This window comes from Aedes aegypti, chromosome 3 (assembly GCF_002204515.2).
Source record: "Aedes aegypti strain LVP_AGWG chromosome 3, AaegL5.0 Primary Assembly, whole genome shotgun sequence".
In the NCBI taxonomy this organism is placed as follows: domain Eukaryota; kingdom Metazoa; phylum Arthropoda; class Insecta; order Diptera; family Culicidae; genus Aedes; species Aedes aegypti.
In genome coordinates, this window is record NC_035109.1 from 255,687,686 (window position 1) to 255,701,602 (window position 13,917).

The 13,917-nt window shown below is 39.3% G+C and overlaps 1 protein-coding gene across 4 annotated transcripts in view; it reads right to left on the reverse strand.

The window, feature by feature from the left end:
• Nucleotides 1–5,981: 5,981 nt before the first annotated feature.
• The window catches only part of LOC5569544 (pleckstrin homology domain-containing family G member 5), a 380,350-nt gene continuing 372,414 nt past the window's right edge, over nucleotides 5,982–13,917 (reverse strand). For 3 of the 4 annotated variants that reach the window (XM_021848743.1, XM_021848742.1, XM_021848744.1), the window contains 4 exons: nucleotides 8,299–8,370; nucleotides 6,876–7,459; nucleotides 6,684–6,803; nucleotides 5,982–6,618 (listed from right to left, as the gene is read on the reverse strand). In XM_021848743.1, the coding sequence (XP_021704435.1) occupies nucleotides 6,342–6,618; nucleotides 6,684–6,803; nucleotides 6,876–7,459; nucleotides 8,299–8,370 (1,053 nt within the window). In that variant the 3' untranslated portion in view covers nucleotides 5,982–6,341. The remainder of the gene's footprint in view (nucleotides 6,619–6,683; nucleotides 6,804–6,875; nucleotides 7,460–8,298; nucleotides 8,371–13,917) is intronic. The other variant, XM_021848741.1, reaches the window with a different exon arrangement.

Below are 13,917 nucleotides of genomic sequence, written 5' to 3' on the forward strand. Positions count from 1 at the left end.
GTGTACAAAAAGACTAAAAAAAAAGGTTTTGGTTATTTCACGTTCAAACACTGAAAATAATAAAAACGGGGACGGACCTGGTGTAGGGGTTAGAACACACGCCTCTCACGCCGAGGACCTGGGATCGAATCCCATCCCCGAGATAGTCACTAAATATTTCAGTAGTGACGATTTCCTTCGGAAGGGAAGTAAAGCCGTTGGTCCCGAGATGAACTAGCCCAGGGCTAAAAATCTCGTTAATAAAGATAGAAAAAAAAAAACTGAAAATAATTAAAATCGTTTTTGACTACCCATGTGGGGTAACTTGCAACAGCAATTTCAATATCAATGGCAAGATGTTTTGTGCCACTTGTCATCAAAAACACACGAAAAAGCAAGATTCACTATTTATTTGTAGAATTACATTAAAATTGTTGTACCTCAATCAACTAATTACACGTGTGGTATAAAATACTAGAAAAGTTAATTAATTGCATCATTATTGGAAATTATTATTTTTTCTTCGTGAAAACTATGGTAAATTTGAAAAATCTGTTTCAAATGTAACTTGCAGATCTATCATTTTGAACTTTTTGCATGTAATATAAAGATAGCTTTTTTCAATGATCAACAGAGGTCATTTCAAGACGTGCTATCAATACGATGCTTTGGTTTAAATATGAATAAAAATAAGTTATGTGGAGCAAAACCTAAAAACCATTGCATTTTAATAAAAAAAGTTGCTCTAAAACTTTTTAATGGCTTTCCACTAGCCGTCAAGACTTGTGATTTGCTAAAATTTCCACTTGAGGAATCAATAAAATATAAAATTAATTGTTTTTTTAATCGGATATGGTCAATACTCATAATTTAATCAATAATAATTATTTTTCAAAAAGTGTGGTACCTAGTTTCTGTTTATTGTCATGCTTTTATTGCAGTTGATTATTTAATGATAAAAACACGGCATTGATACAATTTTTGATGGTAAACTTTAGTCAGCATTGTGTGTTGTATGTTACCCCACATCAGGGGTAGCATGAAAAATGCATATTTTCAGTCTCTCCTGATCCCAGGAAACCAAATTATAATAACATAAACAGTCTTCTAGGAGCATCCTTCTGCTCCCAGATTTAAACAAGCATGCTTTGAAATCATCTCAATGCGCGGGATCGTTTTGAATTGAATCCTGATTTTTCCAATCTCAGCGTGCGGGATTTATGCAAGGATTCAATCCCACGATTGAATCTCTGTCATTATGCTCATAGTCAATCGATTGAAGGTAAAATGCTCTTCGTATGGAATATTTGACGTTTCGCAGGGGATTGGGACAAATAAAACCTGACTACCGAACAAGAGACAAAGTAATATGTAAGGCAATGAAATTCAGTAAATAAAAAAACAGTAGAAATGCTATCATACCACTGCAAATTGGAACTACTTGTGGTTATTTTCACTCAAGGAGAAATTAATTTAGACAAAAATTCGAACGCCGGAGTTTTGTTGAATCCAGGATTGTTTCACGGAAATTCAATCATTTGCTTGTGATTCATATTTTCAGTTCAAGAGCTCGGAGTCCCGTCTACATGATGATTCATTCCGTCAGGTCAGAATTCTACCAAAAATTGTTGCTAGTTTCCAGAAACTGTTCACTGGAAGCAGCTGTGCATCATACATTTTTTCAGATACATTCCAAATGAGTCCTGTCAGACAAAAGTTTTCATCCGATAATGAATGAAATATCAATGCTAACTCGATTCATTTACCCGGCCAACAATCGATCAAGGATTGAATCCTGGGAGGTTTGCTGGAAAATCGTTATCGGAGATCTCAACGCTCAGGTTGGCCAGGAGGAGGAATTGAGACCGATTATAGGGAAGTTCAGCGCTAACCAGCGTACGAACGAAAACGGCCTTAGACTGATTGATTTCGCCGCCTCCAAAAACATGGCCATACGTAGTACTTACTTCCAGCACAGCCTCCCGTATCGGTACACCTGGAGATCACCCCAACAGACTGAATCGCAAATCGACCACGTTTTGATTGATGGAAGACACTTCTCGGACATTATCGACGTCAAAACCTATCGCGGCGCAATCACCGATTCGGACCACTACCTAGTGATGGTTAAAGTGCGCCAACGACTCTCCGTTGTGAACAACATTCGGTACCGACGTCCGCCACGGTACAACCTGGAACGACTCAAGCTACCCGAAGTCGCAACTGATTACGCGCAAAGCCTTGAAGCTGCGTTGCCGGAAGAGGGAGAGCTCACCGAAGCCCCTCTTGAGGACTGCTGGAGTAGTCTCAAAGCAGCCATTAACAACGCAGTGGAAGGAGCCGTTGGGTTCTAGGAAGGAAATCGACGGAACGGTTGGTTCGACGAGGAGTGTCGGACGGTTTTGGACGAGAAGAATGCAGCGCGGGCGATGATGCTGCAGCAAGGCACCCATCAAAACGTGAACGATACAAACAGAAGCGAAGACAGCAAACCCATCTATTCCGGGATAAAAAGCGCCGTTCTCAAGACACGCGTAAGTACTACAAGAAACTCAATGCATCCCGCAAAGGCTTTGTGCCGCGAGCCGAAATGTGCCGGGATAAGGATGGAGGTATCTTGACGGACGAACGTGAGGTGATTGAAAGGTGGAAGCAGCACTACGATAAACACCTAAACGGCGCAGAGAAGGAAGATCAAGATAGCAGGAGGATTGGCTTCATCAGTACGGCGGATGAAGGAGACGTGCCAACTCCGACAATAGGTGAAGTCGAGGATGCTATCAAACAGCTCAAGAACAACAAAGCAGCTGGAAAGGATGGTATTGGAGTGGAACTTATTAAAATGGGCCCGGACAGGTTGGCCACTTGTCTGCACCGATTGATAGCCAGGATCTGGGATACATAACAGCATGAGACGTGGACAATGCTCGAAGAGGACCTGCAGGCGCTAGGGGTTTTTGAATGACGTGTGCTTAGGACGATCTTCGGCGGAGTATGTGAGAACGGCGTATGGAGGAGAAGGATGAACCACGAGCTTGCGCAACTCTACGGTGAACCCAGTATCCAGAAGGTCGCCAAAGCTGGAAGGGTACGATGGGCGGGACACGTTGTGAGAATGCCGGACAACAATCCCGCAAAAATGGTGTTCACCTCAAATTCGGCCGGTACAAGACGAAGGGGGAGCGCAACGAGCTAGGTGGTTTGACCAAGTGGAGCAGGATCTTGGAAGTGTGGGGCGATCGAGAAACTGGAGGTTAGCAGCCATGGACCGAGTTAATTGGCGTAACATTGTGGCGCAAGTCATGTCTTGAAGGACGTAGAGCCAGCAAAAGTAAGTAAAGTAAGTAAAGCAGGAAACCGCAGTAAAAGTTCACCCTTAAAGTACTTCACACAAATCTCCATCATTTCGGTGTAGGCAATTAACCCAATAAATATACTATATCAGAAAGTTGATAGCCGTATGTTAGTTAGAAACATATTTTAGAAAAGTTGTGGAATTCTCATGCATAATTTAGACCAAGTACAACTTTTCTTAACAGTTGGTGGTCTTCGTGTTATATAAATTATATAACATTTTTTTGCGATGACGAAATCATGACCATGGGCTCTGCACAAAAATCATTGCCTCTCTTTCACTCTTTCAGGAAATTTGTAAACAACAAGGCCAGTAAACGCCAAAATTCCACACAAAATCAAAACAGTGCAGAGGCCTATACATTTCTAGGCACACTCAGATCATTTTTACGGAAATTTAAGATTGACAGCAGCCTGGCTGCTAAATATTAGACCGCTATTGTCGCTGCTAATCTTGTGACCAACATCTAGTATGCGCAATTTGGAGGTGGTACTCAAAGTGTCAAACGTCCTCATCCTATCCATAGCAACCTGCTTTCGATATCAAAATATTGATTCTGTCATTTTTTTTTTCTAGCCTCGGTTGAGCGTGTTGAAAGGATCTTTCGTGTGGTTTGAATGCCTTAGAGAATTTTGACTCTTAATACATTATCGTCTTGGCGTGTGATTAATTTTGAATAGAAAACTATAAAAATACGTTGTTGAGCTGCTGCCAGTTATCCTTGGTTAATCATAAATTTAGTGAAGGCTGAAGGGTAGATTTGAAGTACCAATGCAAATTGCGTTTTTAAACTAAGTAAAGGTATGCTCCCCCGGCACACATAAACCTGCAGCATCATGAGTATTGGAGCAAAAAATCCAGTGATATATGACGGGAGGAAAATTAAAGGTGCAGTATCGGCACTCAGTTGAAGTTGTAGTTGCCATGTAGCTGACTGCGGAAACTTGTGAATCGTCTAAGATTCAGCTACGATACAAATTTTATTCGACACATTTAGAGCAGTTTTCTCACTCCAATGGAGGAAACCATCGTGCTGTTTTAAGAAGATACATTCAACTGCCGTTCTTCTTTACTTACAGAAGCACTATAGAGTCCTGTAAGTTGAAAACGTATTGCTTGCATTAGTGGGTTACTTAACAAATCCTGTATAAGTTAGATCCCGACCAATTGAATTTATCGAACAGCGATTCTCATTACATTGGTTTTTCTTTCTTAATTGTCCCAGATACTAGGCTCTTTTCGCTCGTTTCATTTCCTTTTACAAATATGAGAAAAATCAAAACAAACGATTTGACAGTTTGAGTACCGGTTGATCGCGTCGGTAGAAATTCAAGGCTACTGTGGTTGATTCATCTATATCACAGCCAATGTATGGAGGAAACAGCGCCTCTAGCGTTCTATTTCTAATACTTCTATTGTTGATTTCCATCTCGTATCCCCCAGGACATAGGGAGAGGTATCGAGAAGTGAACATCGAGAAGTGGATTTTAGTGAAAAAGTTTCAATCCACCAACTTGTCCATATATCAAACATAGGGATCCTAGTACCGACCCCCTTTGACAAGTACCGGTTCTACGGTACTGTAACTCTCAGTACCGGTAGTACCGGTAAATACCGGTACTGCAAGTTGTTTTTTGCAATAAATATTGAGTGCAATACAATATTGGAGAAGAAGTTTGCAACTTTTCAAATTTGTCAATAAACACAAGTTTGCTGAAGCTTTTTCTGTATTATATCACTACCAAAATATGGTCCTAAAATGATAATGAGTAAAGCATTCTTACTTTGAAACTCAATGAAATAGTCAAAAATTTGTGTGTTCAAAAAACCGTACGACGGTTATTTGAAGTCCTAGAAATCTTGTGTCTCCGACAACTTGTCGTAATTTTACACGTTCCAAAAACTTTGCCGAAAACGTGAAAACAATTGGACGCGAAATAAAAAATAAACATTGCAGCGCCAGCTATGCGGTGAAATGTCCAAGTAACTTCTATCATTATCATAAAGAACATATAAATCCAAAACAGGTCTCCTCAGACACCAACCCGATAAAATACACCGCTAAAGTGGTAGAGGTTTTGTCTGGCTAAATTATGATCATGGCCCAGTGTGCAATACAGAAATTCTGTTCACATTTCACGAGGTCGCGATTGAAATTTGGGGTCAATATTATTATAGGCCATTTTTTCGGGCTCATATTTTTTTCTTTTCATGTAGAATAGAATCGCATGTCCGTATGATCATTATCAGTTAATATGCAAAAAAAAACCTAACTGAACTACTACTGATGATTGATAATTTTGATGTTTCCTTTCCTTAAGGGTTCTTAGTCATATCCAAATAAAGTTTTCGTTTACTTTTATGCGCTTCGAGTCAGTGTTCTTAGTACCAATCATTTCAGCATGACCATAACGTGGCTGGATTGAAAATATATCCTTTGTGAATCAACGACTAAAAAGCGTAACATTCTAGGTTTGGCCTGGATCTACAGAGTGAGGGCTGTCTTCTCAACAGCTATGCACAAACTGAAGAAAGTGACCTAAAAAAAGAAACAGTACGCTACTTATATTACACACCGAAGGATTCGAAAACAGTCTCAAATCTTTCAAAAGTTTTACACCTTTTCGATAAAAGTGTCTGTTTTCTCTTTTTTTTTCCTTCTTGCGATCTAGAGTTTGTCACAGCATCATTTTGTTTGTTAGTGTTTAAAACATTTTGGTTGGATTATTCAAAATATTTTCGTTGGAGTTAACACACTTTCGGTATAATTTATCAGTACGGTTAAAATATGTTTTTTTTTTAGTTTGCACCAAATCATGTTGGTTGATAAAATTCGTATGTACAACAAATACGCTGATCGTTTCAACAAAAATCCCAATACGATTGTTTCTAAAGTACCAAATGGCCATCCTCAGCTTGGCTGAAGAGGAAAAAGTAAATGCTATTTTCTACGGTAGGATACCAGGTAGAATGTGTCCTATCTACGACTGGAGGGTAGTAGCTTATACTAGGTAGCTTCTCCACTGGGTGTGTTCGGATCGGTGTGAACCCCTTGACCTGTAGTACTGTGGAAGCTGTTTTTCCGTTTGACGAAGGCTACATTCGGTGAGCTACCAGGCGAGGATGAGGCTTGAAGACACTGCTGGTGTTGACCTAGAGTAGCCGAATTGAAGCTGGGTTGTTGGGACAGGATGAAGCTTTGCTGTGATGCAACATTGCGAGTTTTGATCAACGGTGGGTTCTTGATTGACGAAGAGAATGCAAATCCTCGTCGGAGAGTGGCTCTACAATGTAAAAGATGATAATTTTTCAAGCTCGTAAAAAGTATATTTTTAATACTAATAAATACCTTGTTGGTGAGGGCGGTGGGTAAGATATTCCTCGTTGACTTGGAGACAAGAGCACCATTCCAGAATGCGAATGGCTTGCAGATGTACCCGGCACCGACAAGGTGTTACTGTAAATTAAACTAAGTTTATGGGATGAACTTTGGAAACACTACGTTTGCTAATCGTTTTATTTAAAACTATGCCCAACTTACCTATTTTGTGTGGAATTCAAATTCAAATTTGGCATACTCTGGCCCAATCCACTGAATGGTTGAACGGTTAAGGAGTTCGAGGAAGATTGCACCGTAGTTACGGTGGATTTGACTTTCCTTGGTCCGATCGAACCTATCTTGCTCTGAAGTGATAAAGCAGAAGTTCCACCTTCGTCGCTAGAGAGTGAGTTGGCCTTTTCAAAATCGATCGATACGGGCTTGGACTCGTTTAGATCGACGGAGCCGCTGTGACTATTATTTAAACTGCTGACCCTACTTCCTATGGAACTGTTAAGAGGCGATTTCCGTATGCTCAGACTGTCATTGTTAATATTCGTGTTACTGTTGGCATTAGTGATATTGATGATGTTGCCATACTGGCGTACATCTGACGCAATGCCTTGCTTCAGTCGAGTGTAGATATGTTTCGCTTTCGTGATCGAATCGTACCAATTCTGCGCTTTGGAACCCTGGAGGGTGAATGCGGCCACCACCATCGAAAGGTCATTCAGGTAACAACAATATAAGGTCTGTTCTTTGATTTGTACCACCAGTCGATCTGTCATGTACGGTTGTCGGACGACCTATAATGATGCAAAGTAGAGAATCAATGCATTGATGTAGAATGCAATGGAGTAGAATAAAGTGCGTGGAAGACAAACTCATGTACGAATCTAATTAAATTGTAATGGGCTTTATTGTGCATGTCCATATCATGCGTATTTCTCCCCAGTAAGCCACACACATGATCGTTCTTATATGAACTTCACAACAAACATGGTATGGACAAACCATCCATGACTGTAATTATTCCCCAAATACAAGCCACCGATCGATAGAACCTGCTTGAACGTCAAACAATATAAGGGCACTTGAAACCTGCATCTTATTGGCTGTCTTGGCAGTGTTATTCGAACAACACGCCAGGCCATTTTCATAAGTGACGATAGCCAGAAAGAAGGGCGCTTTAAAGTAAAATCGAAGTAGAGAAGTTGGCTTTGTCCCAGTTGTGACGTAACGCCAGAAAAAATTAGGATTATATGGAATGGCGCCTTAGTCTTGCTACATGGATTTAAGAAACAACTTCAGCATTACTCTACCCGCGTATAGTCATGTACAAAAAGGTAGGTATGAGCGTGAGGTTAAGGGAAAGGGTGTTGGTCCGAGCTTTCTCATATGTGCACAAATGGAAACAATCAACTTTTTCTCACACTCAGTACGCGCTGCATGCAGCTGTAGGTACTGAACCAAAGGGTAAACATTTCAAATATGAATGAGTACGAATGGATTGTGAACTTATGCATGTTCCCACGGGGACAGGTGAGTGAGTATTATTTCTCGGTAGGTATGTGATTTAGTATGTACAAGATTATGCATGCGGTAATCACGTTTTATGATACAACAATTGTGTCGATAAACTTACCTTTAAATTTTCATGTTTGTTCTTTTTGCATACCAGCAGAAAGTCGGTGAGTAGGAAACAATGCACATCAATCTGTAAAATAGAAGCACACACATTGCGTGATTAATCCCTTCTGATGTTTGGGTCTTTTCGCATCGTTCAATGCGTTCCTATGTCGGAAAAGGACACAGGTTGTAAATAAGCCCATTAGAACACGATGCCAATTATTTTGAAAACCACCACAATTCCCCAATTAGTTTTCCCCACTAATTGAGCTATACTTTGGAAAGTTTTCAATGAACTCTGCTTCACTTCGCATGATTGTTCTATGTTCTAAGGGGAATCCTACACTACGCGCCAAAAGTATGGAAACGCTTTACCGAGTAATTACAACATCCCCAAAAGTTTAGAATTAGGGGTAGTGGGGACATAGTAGATATATTAAGATCAATGTAAGCTGAATAACTTGCTTCATGAAAACTGTTATTGTGAATGCACATTAATGCTTAAAAAACTAGCTGTGTACACCTTAAATTATCAATTATATTTGTACACTCAGGTTAATTATCTGAACTCCAGGTATGAAAACCTTCCTGTAAGAGCTGGTGTTCGTCAAGGCAGCATTTTGGGACCAATATTATAGGGGAACATGGTCCAAGACGCACTGATGGGGTAAAATGGCTCACCTCATTAAATCATTCCTACAGCGTTTCCATTTGTATTTTTTGCCAAACGATGTTAACATATGTTTACCCAAGAGTTGCCGCTACAACCCTTGAACATAAGCTCATAGATTTTTCCTTAAATTCCCGGTGAAATTCAACATTTTTCACTTTTTTGCATAAATATTAAGGTTTTTCGATGATTTTATTAACGAATAAGCGTTTCCATACCACAGAGCAAACTCATGGAGTAACATGATTGCTTACTCCTAGTTCTCCATACTAAATGGCATTTTACCCCACCCATTCGGTCGTTTTGAACCACCCCCATTTTTCAACCAACTTTTCTACACGATTTTGGACTATTAAAAACCTCAAATTTGGAAAATGTTTTCAATGTGGAAGCTAGCAAATATTGTAAAGTAATTGTTATGACTTAGAATGGTGTTAAAATGTAGATCTAATTAAGAAAAAACGACACAAATCCTTAAAGTGGCATTTTGGACCATTTTGCCCTACAACATTTTCACATCTGAGTTACCTCAGGGATGTCAAAAATCGTTGTTTGCGGATGACACAGGCCTCTCCGCCAAAGGACGAAGCCTGTGTGTACTCTTGTAGATTGCAACAAGTTTGGATAAATTTTCTTCATACTTGCAAAAATGGAAGATTTTTCCAAATGCTTCCAAATCTCAACTTTCATTATTCCTACATAAACCAAAAGCTCTTTATTTGTAACCTTCAAGTAGACATGTTGTCACGTTAAGAGGGGTTCCAATAAGTTGGTTAGATGAAGTTAAGTATCTACGGCTCATGCAAGATAAAATTAAACTTTCAATAATCACTTTAAGGTGAAGGTGAATCGAAGCCAAAGTTCAAATTTTCAAGAGCACGGATCTGGAGAACCAAACATCTGTTTGAGCTGAAAACCTAATCGATTGGTCACCACCAGCTAGTGACCAATCGATTAAGTTTTCAGCTTAAACGGATGTTTGGTTCTCCAGATCCGTGCTCTTGAAAATTTGAATTTTGGCTTCGATTCATCTTCACCTTACGGGCATTCAAATGATTCTAAAGCTTCCTCCCTGGTCAAGTTAAGTAAATTGAAATCGTTTTTTTTTTATCTTATAAGCAGGTGGAATCAACTCCTGTATCAACCTGTAAAAAATCTGAACTGCTACGGCAAATGAGATGTTATATGTTGCTAACAAAATGTTGATAAAAGCTTTAATTTGTTTTACCAAATTAGGATGATAGTGTAGTTTATGATTCTTGATAAAATTTCAATATATTTCGAAATATATTTATGTGAAAGTATATGAATATATTATGTATTAAGTCTTGCGAGCTCACGTGGAACATTTTTGAACCGTAATAATCACTTGGCCAATTGACATGTTCAGATACAGGAAACCGGAAGTTTTAGTATGCAATCCCGGAGACCCAGCTTAAATCAAATGTTGATTTCCATACTGTGCCAAATATAATCATTTATATTTGAAAAAAAGTATAAGCAATGGAAGCTTTTCCGGTCATTTTACATACATGTTATCAATTTAAGTCCAGTTTCAGGACCACGTTTTTGGTTCCAAAATACCGATTTTTATTATTAGAAAACACGCATTATGCCAATCATAAAAAGCACTGTTTCAGCAAATTGGAAAATATAAAGTTGGAGCATTCTGAACATATAGGAGCTATTTTGACCCCGTTACTTAGTTCCCTGGAAGAGTTCTGAAGAAAATCCTGGTTGGATTTTGATGAGATTCTTGGACATTTTATTATGAGGATCCTGGAAAATCTCTTTGAGAATCACGGATCTCTGCAATGTTTCCGATGAGAATCCTAAAAACCTTGGAAAGAGTAGTGGAAGTATTTAATGTGAATCCTGGAAAAAATATGAAGAAAATCCAGAATGAATTCTGATAAAACCCAAAAAGATTTTTGATGAGAATCCAGGAGGAATTCTTATTTGAATACTGGAAGGATTAGATTCAATTCCTGGGAGAATTCTTCTTCTTCAGGGCATTTATGTCCTCACTGGGACAGAGCATGCTTCTCAGCGTAGTATTCTTATGAGCACTTCCACAGTTATTTACTGAGAGCTTTCTTTGCCAAAGTTGCCATTTTCGCATTCGTATATCGTGTGGCAGGTACGATGATACTCTATGCCCAGGGAAGTCAAGGAAATTTCCTCTACGAAAAGATCCTGGACCTGGAAAAGGTTTTGATGAGAATGATGAAAGCATTCATGAGAATCCTGTAGAGATTCTGATGAAAATGCTGGAACGATTTGGATAAGATTCCTGGAACTATTCTGATGAGAATTCGGTATCGATGCTGATGAGGATCGTGAGGGGATTCTGAAGAGAACATTGAAAGAACTCAGATGAGAATCCTGGGATGATTTCTGATTTCAAGCATTTCGAGGAATGATCTCTGACGATAATAGTGAAAGGATTCTAATAAGTGACCTGAGAAAATTCTGAAGAGAAATCTGAAAGAATTAAAATGAGAATCACGAAAGAATTCTGAACAGAATCCTTAGATTATTTTGATGAGAATCCAGTGAGAAATATTACATGAATCATGCGATGACTATGACGACTTCAGATTAGAATCATGAATAGGTTCTAATGAGAATCCCGCGAAGAATCTTATGTAAGACCCCTGGGGATGGTACACAAATTATGTCACGCCAAATTTCAACTTTTTCGACCCCCCCCCCCTTTGTCACACTTTTTGTATGAGTCCTCCGAAAATTTTGTAAGGCTTGTCACGCTCGGCTCGACCCCTCCCCCTTGGAGCGTGACGTAATTTGTGCATGACCCCCTGAGAGGATTCATCAGAAACTTTCTAGGATTCTCATCCTTTTTCCTTAATTCTCAATGGCACAATGATCGAATAAATCCAAAATACTCGAATTTAGCTTCCGATAGTTTCACTTAGTTGAAGCAGTTATATTTCACGTGATGAGAATTTTATTCAAGCCATTATTTGTGTATGTTATGTTGTATTAATATGAAAATGATGAAAATTTGTCTTTTGGAACCAATATGGGGGTTCCGAAATTTAGCTTAAATTGGTCCTCTATATTTAAAATAACTAGAAAGGCTTTCGATCGCGAGCTTCTGTCGAATAAATATCTGGGTGCTGCGAACTGAACGCCCTTATACTTTCAAGAAAATCTTTCTTGTGACGAATTGTGTTTGTCGAATCAATCCAAATCAAATATTCTGTCGAATTCTGTCATATTTATAGATTACGACATGCATTCGGATCTACTTTTTGTTTTGCTTGAAGAACAAAGACAAGTAAAAGGAGCCGCATGTTAAGGTTTCTGTTAATATTATGGATGCGGAGTTGTGCATTTTTGTTGTTTGTTTAGTTATTTTTGTGCATTTTTGTTGTTTGTTTTGTTATTTTTGCCTAGGATCTTGGTCATATACCATTGTTGAGTTGTGTTGTGTTGAGGAGTGCTTACCGTATGATTGCCCATAAATATTTTGCAAGCCTCTTGTGTTTCTACACCGGCATCATGGCTGGATCGCGGTATTAAATGATTTTTTTGAATTTGCGACTACAAAGTAAAAAGAGATTCAACAAGGCTCTCAAATTTGCGGCAAAACTCGTGAGAAATTCACACAAACCGGTGGTGTTGGTGTTCTACAGATATGTTCTTTTAATTGAGGTCGATGAAAAGTGATGATTGGTCGAAGTATGGATGGTCGATGGTGCATGGATCCACCGATGGTGAGAGACTCTGTTGCGATAGAAACTATTCTCACCAGATTTTATGCAGGAATGCTGTTTTTCATTGAAGTGACAATCGAGTTCAAGAATCCACCTTATATGGATTCAGTATTGCAGCTCATGGATTTTGTTTTTCTTTTTGTTTTGACTAGAGTTATCACTTTTCATTGTGTTAATGGGCACTTCTTCATCGAAGTTCTTGAAACAGGATTGCGGATCCGGGGTTTCACCAAAGGAAGATCGGTTGTTACATTGCAGGATTTGGTATTCTACATGACATGGCTAACGATCTGATCAGAATGTTTAATGACCCCTTCCAGATCTCAAGGTATCATAGAGAGTATCCGCAACTTGACCTTTGGAAAAAGGAATGTTTTACGCTATAGTTCGCAGAGTAGAGAATCATTGCATTGTCATGCTGCTATCAGAAGGCTTGTTGATTTCCATGAGATAAAACGTGGGTTATCGGTATTGATTCTTTAAGAGGAACATGCGATTGCTGGAATCAAGGTGATTGGACTGTACTGCTCAAACGCATCCTGCTGTTTTTTTCAAAGATGATGCTTGATGGAGGACTGACGTACTCCTCCAAATTCTTTTTGTGGAGTTCACGCAGAAAGTTTGATTCATTTGAAGAAGGGTATTTAGTACGGCGAAGCAGTAGCTAAATAAAACGGGTTTTCAGACGCCTCGATTTCTGCGTATGGTGCAGCTTTGCACGTAAGGACCATTTTTTTCAGACGGCAGAACTGAAATGCGATTACTATGCAGTAAATCGAGAGTCCCTCCGGTAAACGAATTGAGTATTCCAAGGAAAGAGTTGTTAGCTGCTCAACTTGTATCACGACTGGTTGTAGGAAGTTTGGATCAATGGAGGTGAAATTTGATGACGTTACTCTTTGGTCTAACAGACAAATAGTACTTGCCTGGCTCCGTAAACCTCTGATGTCACTCGAGGTGTTTATCGGAAACCGAGTTGCGGAGGTCGTTTCTAGTACCAAGGATTACACCACGCCCCCGCAAAGAAGAATCCACCAGATATTACCTGCTTAGAGCCCTGGTATCTAATGAGTTGTAGTGGAATGGTCCTCTATTCATGCAATCAGCATATTACGAATCCGAACCACCAGGATCGCTATATGATGAAGAGTTGCCTGAGTCGAAATCGAAATCCTTTGTTTCTGTAATCGTGTACAATTCAGCAAATCTTCCAGTGTTTGCCAAG